General features: G+C 32.6%; 1 protein-coding gene across 3 annotated transcripts in view; it reads right to left on the bottom strand.

Moving 5' to 3' along the window:
- Positions 1 to 4183: 4183 nt before the first annotated feature.
- The window catches only part of C1galt1 (core 1 synthase, glycoprotein-N-acetylgalactosamine 3-beta-galactosyltransferase 1), a 30712-nt gene continuing 26635 nt past the window's right edge, over positions 4184 to 8260 (bottom strand). For all 3 annotated transcript variants that reach the window (XM_048785976.1, XM_048785977.1, XM_015488242.2), the window contains one exon: positions 4184 to 4985. In XM_048785976.1, the coding sequence (XP_048641933.1) occupies positions 4782 to 4985 (204 nt within the window). In that variant the 3' untranslated portion in view covers positions 4184 to 4781. The remainder of the gene's footprint in view (positions 4986 to 8260) is intronic.

Genomic DNA, 8260 nt, shown 5'->3' with positions numbered 1-8260 from the left:
ATCCCCCCTCCCTCCCTAGCCCCCTCTCTCCATCTCTTTCTCACCTGAACTATACAGAAGGTATTCTAATTTTTTTAAGGAAAATTATCCTAAGTTACAGTGGAATATTTTGTTACCTTAAATAATCTATATTGCAGAAAAAACATGAAAGGTTTTTCAAACTGAAAACCTTGGACAGAAAAAAAACCCAAAACTACCCATAAAAGAGTATTAATCCCACAACTTTTATCTCGGTTACAAATAATCAGATGAAACAATTTTGAACATGGTAATTTATTTTATGCAGTTGTTTAAATCCACTGTTTAAAAATTTTCAAAAGGCACTTTAAAAAACATTTAAAAATACATTTTTTCTGACTTAATGGTGATCACTTAAAATAAGCAAGTCACCAAACATTTTTAAACCATTCATAACACAATTACTTTTAAATAATTTTTAAATTCCAAAACACAAACATTCACTATATAGTACAACACACTGCTTAGCAGTAAGATTAGTTTCCCTCTAATATACTTCACGTAGATTATTAATTTGTAGGGCCCTGCAAAGTCATTCAAAACTAATATAAACTGAAACTAGAGAGGAAGGGGGTTGAAGTAGCACAATTCAATTCTACAACTACTTTCTAGAGTTGGTTCCTCTAAGAGAATTGGTAAACGTTCTTATTTTAATCTGTTAAATTTTTTATTTCAACTGATATATAAATGTGTCATTTTAAAATCAATAGATGTTACACTTAGCATAAAATATACCACAGTTTATCTCCCAGATTTAAGTATGTTTCTGTCAAACCTACTATAAAGAAGTAGAGAAATAGCGCAAATGAGTTTTATTTTTAAGAAGAGGGTGAGTAGGTAAGATTCAAGTAACTACCTCCTTTAATAAAGATGGAGGGTTAGTTTAAAATTGTAACTTTTTAAGTAGGGCAAGTATCCTGAGAGCCAGCAGGCATTATTTGATTTTAGACATTTAATCCTAGGGAAACCTAAAGTTAGTAGGTATAAAATTATCAGCAAGTCATACAAATTCTAATCACCTGTAACAGCCAAATTAACCTTATGAAGGCAGCATTAAGAGTAACTAAAAGTGGTACTTATAAAGGAAATAAAGAACTTTAATAAATACAAAGGAACAGAAATTAACAGAATAATAATCTAATGAACTGAAAATTTAAATGAAGAATAAAAGGCTAGACATGATCTGATCAATTAAATGAGGGGGTCTTTCAAGTACAACAGTGTCTCAGTCTGCTAATACAGCTTGATAGTAGGCTCAAGGAAGTGAAAAATAAACAATTTTGAAAATAATCAGCAAGTTTAATGCTTAAGTCTAATTACCATATTCAAAAACATTAAAAACTGGTCAGCATTTTCTAATCTTATTACAGTGACAAAAACTCCTGAAAATTAAGGTATTTGAAAACAAATTCTGGAACAAAAACCCTGCCTCAAACCTATGAACTTCTCACATTTATAAGTATACTGTATTTAAAAAACATAAGACAGCAAAAGCCTTATGCTTTGAGACCACACTAAAATCATTTATCCAAATGACAAAGATCTTAAGCTAAAATGGTGAATCACCATGAAATCCTGTTTTATGTGCTTTATCAAGAACTTAGAATTATTTTGCTTCTTGGATCATATAGGATAGTCAAAATCTTGAAAGTGATGAAATTTAAGTTGATGGTATGAATTAGCAGAAAAACGCTTTGCATTTTATTAAATAGCACTTTGCTACTTCTATTTAAAAAGTTTTAATAACAATTGTGGCTGGCTCAAACTTGCAATCCTCCTGCCTCAGCCTCCCCAGTTGCTGGGATTACAGGCATTCTCTGCCATGCCTGGCTAGTTGTGGATATTTCTTATGACACTAATGATGTATGTTTTAAATGAATTACTGTGTACTAATTAGCACTAATCCTTCCTGTCCAATGGGAAATTACTAAACTTGGGAGAATTGTAGATTTTACTATAGGTCTCAATATTAGTCAATATGGAGAAGATAAAGTGTATTGTCAAAATCAATGATCCACAGACTCTTTAAATTATCTTTAAAGTATTTTACCTTTAATATAGTGTGATCTTGGACTACACTCATTCAAAATATTCTGTGTCTAAACCTTTGAAAAAATTATTTATCCATGGAGTAGTAATCCTGAGTGTTTGAGACTATTTGCACCAGAATCATGTAGGTAGCTAGGCAGTGGTTCTCCTCCTAAGATCAGTAAGACTCGCCTACATGGTTTGTTTAAACAGAACTACTAGCCCCTGTCCTGGAATTTCTGATTTAGGAGGTCTGGGCTGGGGCCCAAGAGGGGCTGCATTTCCAACAAGTTCCCAAGTGATGCTGACTCTGCTTCTTGGAACTACACTTTGACAACCACCACTCTAGATTATCTGGTAAGAATGTAACTCCTACAGCCCGTGCTAAAAATCAGAGTTTCTGGGCTTAGGGTCTTGAGACCATTTAGACAAGCTCCCAGGCAAGAGCGTGAGATAAGAATCACTATGAGAATTTGGCTGGTCAATATGACTATTACTGGCCAATATATCAGAGGTCATACCATGTATGTGAAAATGGGAATAATACTAAATGACTAACTCCAAGGCTAATACAAGTGAGAGAGCACATAGAATGAGTAAAAATCCAACCTCTGTTACTTACTAGCTTTGTGACAGTGAAAAAGTTAATTTTCTGAACCTCAGTTTCTTCATCTGTAATATAGGAATAACACCCAATATGTGAGGATTAACTCATGTACACAGAGTAAAGCACAGTACCTGGCACACAGTAGGCACTAGATAAATACTAGCTATTACTTATTATAAGATATATACAAAATATTTCCCTCAGTATCTGATTTGATCCCTTCCCTCATTTAATATTTATACTCTTTAAGATTACAGAACAATAAAACCTTATACTTATTGCTCCCTATTCTGAGCCAGACAGTGTTCTAAGAGCCTTACATATATTAACTTATTTAATCCTCAAAAAAAAATCCTGTGAGGTAGATAGTATTATCATTCTTAATTCACAGATGAGGAAACTGAGGCACAGAGAAATAAGTAAATTGTTAAAGATTACAAAAATAATGAAGTGATGGAACAAGGATTTAAAACCCAGGCAGTCTGACTGCAGAGCCCAGGATTCATTGCAGCATTCATTTCCTACAAGTGAATTTTAAGATTTTTGAATGTTCATGCTAAGCCATTTACATTTCTAGTAAAGAAAGCAGATAAGTCCATGTCCACACCATGGTAAATAGTTGTTCAAAGAACAGAATGAATGGCCTTGAAATTTTGCCAGATGGAATGAACCATCATGAAATCAACAAGAACAAATGTATTGGATTAAAAAAGGTGTTTGTTTTCACTATGTGGACATGGTACTCCATAAATAGCCACTGAAATGAACATCCTCTCAAATATACCACCCAGAGAAGTCATGGTTTTGACATGTTTTGGCACAATAAATATATTAGCCAAGCAACAGTCAATGAAGGGACAATCATGTAAATTTAGCATAATAAGAAATGTAAATCGTATGCAACATTAATAATAATCTTAACTGTTTTTTGATGGCAGTCTTGAATGGGTATTCTGCTTTGTTAGAATTATTCACTGGCAAGACAATTATCACAAAGTAATAAATCAGCATCAAACTTAGAATTAAGTATTTGGTCTTTTAATTATATGACATTTTAGTTTGTTTAAGCACTCTGTATTTTCTAATGTTTTAAATTAACTGGTCAAAACCTGCATTCAAAATATTTTGCCAGTGTATTAGCCACCTCAGACTAAAAATGAATTTTAAAATGGCTTTAAACAAGTTATGAAAGGCACAAACAAGTTCTCATCTTAATAGGATGAGAATGAAAGGAATAATATTCATGTAGTTGGAGTTTTAAATAATCGATTGAAAATGTCAGCAATACCTGAGAATGGCACTGATACAAGTAAAGCATGCCCAAATAGCTTTAATACCCATAATTAACAATGGGTAAACCTGAAAAATATTTTAAATGCATGTTAACAGAATGATATTAATGCTTTGTAAATAAACATTAATAGTGGAGAACAGTATTTGAGAGTGGTTAAACATATTTGGTGTGGAGGGAATAGGGACCAGGTAAAAGATTAATTAGAACCAAGTATATAATATAGTCAAGGCCCATGATAACTTTGAAAATGTAATTTTATTAATGCACTTTAGGATAAGTGCCATTCTTATTCTACCTTTTTTGAATAAATATTGCTGATTATAAATAATCACAGCAGAATTTTCATTAGACAACTGTGTGGTGGGATTGTTTCATTTATATCACACAGCAAATGAGTATAAACAATACTGAGCAACAATATTTCCTTCTAAATTTTCTTTAAGGCAGATCTGTTTAGCATTGTGTATGTTACATGGTACAGTGCAGTTTTAGCAAATTTAACTGTTTCAGTTTTTCAGTGACAATATTACACACGGTCAGGAGCAGGCAACAAAATCTCTTCTAGTTCTTCTACCTTGCCACTGTCTTAAGAAAACACAAATTTTTCATATATATATGTATTTATATTTATATATTACTGTATCAAAACACATTTTAACAGACTTCACAGCTCATTTAAAGCTTAAGTTTACAGTCTTTCAGTTGAAAGATTTCTATATGGAATGTTCTCATAGAATGCATTTCTCAATGGGATTTCAGGGTTCTATGTCAGAAATGCAGAAGTTCTTCACTGCAATGCTGGACATTTTACCTCGGTTCATTCACATTTTTCTTTCAAGGGTTTCCTAATTTTACTTTTGTATCTTCATTTTTGTTTTCTTGATTTATTTCCTTTAATATATTCTCAGGTAAGGCAGGTTGATATCTATATAAATAACCATATGGACGAAGATGATAAACGAGGTATTCTAATTCATACATAGTTGTAGAATCAACATAGTGAAAAGAAATTGCCAGATCAGAACAGCAACCAGGACCCTAAAAGAGCAGCAGAAACAGGTATTGTTAATCAACAGCACATATGACATTATAACACTCTTAGAGGGTATACACTAATTTAAAAGAATCCAAGCATTAAACTGGCAAGGTAAAACAGAAGCACCTAATTTTTAGACCTACAGGAAAAAACCAAAAGTACTTTGAGTTCCTAATGGTTTAATACCAAACATGAAATTACCAAAGTATTTCTAACTGATACAATATTCTTTCACACTCTTCAGTGTTTCAGCAGATAAAATTATTCAAACTTCCTCAAATGAAAAGCGCAGGTATACAAAGAATTAAGATTAGATTTGTTTTCAACTTTTGCTTTTACTTCATAATTTTCTTACTGTAGTTTTTCACTTGGCTGAGACTCAGATACCTCTGGAGCATTCAACAACTACAAAGCCTTGTCCATTATGGTCTGCAACCTAATACTTTGTCAACCCAAATAGTATAGTATGTGAGAAGAACTTTCAAGTCAGACCTCGATTTGAATACAAATTTGAGTATACGTACTTGATCCTGGGCAACTTATGAAATCTCCAAAAGTTTCAATTTTCTTATCTGCAAAAGGTGTTTATTAAAAGGAGATCTTTTTATAGAACCTTTTGTAACCTTTTCATAGAATCTTTTGAGGCCCTCAGGTAAGCTGGTCAAATTTAAACTTTATTCAATTACATAATTCTCATTAATTCTTAATAGGGTTGGTGAACAGGTTTAATTCCAGCACCAGTCTTTTTTTTATTTTATTTTAACACAATATCAATATCAATCTAGGATAGGAATTAGTATCTGAAGAATTAAAAAAAAAAAAAAAAAACACGATCTGATGTTTCTGTCAGGGCAGCAAATTCCTAGAGAAGGTTCATGCTGATCTATTCAATTGAACATTTAATCTATTTTGCTCATTATCCCAGATGTGGAACACCTATAAAAACTTAAACATAGTGTATAATATATATTACAATTACATAGTAATATTAATATACCTATATAAGCTCTAGACTATGATTTCCACTTATTTTAACTCTTAAAAAGGAAGACAGGATATAAGGATATATTATGGTTATAAAATAATTACAATTATGTTGTCCTTTTGCTATTATAACGTATGTACCAATTATCAGATATACTTAGTAATACTAATACACATTTTGGTGTATTAGATGCTTTGTAAAGTTTTTAAATTTTAGAATGTTTTTTAATGGGAAAGGGGGCAGAAATAAGGAAGGTCAAGTAATCTTGAAATGGTCAGAATATGTTAAGAGATCTGTTTTTCCAAAGAAAAATGGATTATCAAAAAGCATATCGGGATACCTACTTTACAATTGTTGTAGCTAGAATAAGCAATAAAATGCTAGCATAAAATTATAATAGTCTCATTACATAGAAATGAATCTTAAAAATTCATTTATTAACATAGAATTTTACCTCAACAATGGAATATTTATTTTAACATACCCACCCTGATCCACTTCTTTTGGTACACATCCTATTAATCACTGAGGAGCTCCTTAACAGTACAATGGGAAAGACTTTTTTAAAAAAATAATGGTGGTTTGCAACACTACCTAAACTATTACCCGGTTAGTCAAGTTACTTAACTTTCCTGAGCTTCAGTTTTGTCACCTATTAAATACAACAACATTTTAAGGATTAGATGCCACGTCTGTATAATACTAAGAGAACAAAGGTGGTTGACAGCAGCAGCAGTAGTGATTTACCTTAAAATTTCCTTTTAAAGCTAGTTATGTTAAGCTTGGGCCAGATGCTTTAGGCCAGAGTTTCTTAACCTTGGCAATGTGTTTTGTACCAGATAATTCTTTGTTGGGGGATGGGACTGTTCTGTACATTGTGAACAGTTAAAAATCTAATGGATTTCTACTTACTAGGTTGGAATAGCAACTTCCCTTCTAGTTTTAATATATATTTTTAATATATCTTTTTTTAGTTGTAGATAGACACAATACCTTTGTTTATTTTTATGTGGTGTTGAGGATCAAACCCAGTGCCTCACATGTGTGAGACAAGCGCTCTACCGCTAAGCCACTACTCCAGCCCAACCTCCTAGTTATAACAACCAAAAGTTTCCAGACCTTATCAAACACCCACTGAGTATCAAAATCGCTCCTGGTTGAAAGCCATTATTCTAGATAATGATTTGAAAGCACTGGCTTGTGAAGAAAAGAGTGGTATCATGAAGTGACTTGTTAGTACGTAGGGCCAGACAGAAGAAGGCATAGAGAACTAACAACAGAATCGAGTATAAAAGCTAGGTTTCATGATTCCTAGCACCTTCACTTGTTCAATGCAGCATATTTTACAACCGTGGAAAACTAGAATAACCAACATGAATATCCAATGGACAAATTGCTGTATGTTCATAGATTACTACACAGCAGTTTAAATTAATTAAGCTAATACATGTATCTCAATGTGTGAATTGTGAAATTGGTAAAAATGCAGATGGTATAATTCTATTAAAAAAATATTTAGGGATACATAAGTATGTATGAAAAACAAAAACATGCATGGTAATGAGTAATATCAAATTCATGATATTGTTTGATTCTGTAGAAAGTGGAATGGGAACTAAGGAGGATATTAAATAAGCCTCAACTGTTAACACTTTTTTTCTTTGAAAAGATCTGAAGCAAATATGGCAAAAGATTATATTCATCATCTAACTTTAATAAATACTAGTTATCGTTATTCTGAAATGTTTGTAAATTTAAAATATTTTACAATTTAGATAAAGTTCTCAGGAATGTAAGCTAAGGTACAAATGAAGAAACTGAGGTTCAGATTTTAGCCAAATTCTGTCCATTCAATGTCATTTAACTCTTAAATAGGAGAGCAGAATTTGAACCTCAGTCTTTCTGAACCTCAGTCTTTTCATAAGTTGTTTCTGAGGAATAGAAGGATCTTTAACCAGGGGCTGGGGTTGTGGCTCAATGGTAGAGCACTCACCTAGCATGTGTGAGGTACTGGGTTCGATCCTCAGCACCACGTTAAAAAATAAACAAAATAAAGGTATAAACAAAATAAAGGTAGTAAAAAAAAAAAAAATGTTCTTTAACCAGATCATCTCAATCTACTCTCTAGAATCACTCAGGTTTTTCTTCAAAAGTTATATTGGGCCAGTTGTGAGAGTGCATGCCTGTAATCCCAGTGACCTGAGAGGCTGAGGCAAGAAGACTGAGGCTGCGTGGGTAACTTATCGAGACTATCTCAAAATTTGAAGAAAAAAAAAGCGCGGGGGGGGGGGG

This window comes from Marmota marmota, unplaced genomic scaffold (assembly GCF_001458135.2).
Source record: "Marmota marmota marmota unplaced genomic scaffold, marMar, whole genome shotgun sequence".
Taxonomy (NCBI): domain Eukaryota; kingdom Metazoa; phylum Chordata; class Mammalia; order Rodentia; family Sciuridae; genus Marmota; species Marmota marmota.
The sequence above is the reverse complement of the archived record's forward strand: the minus strand, read 5'-3'. Positions and strand labels throughout refer to the sequence as shown.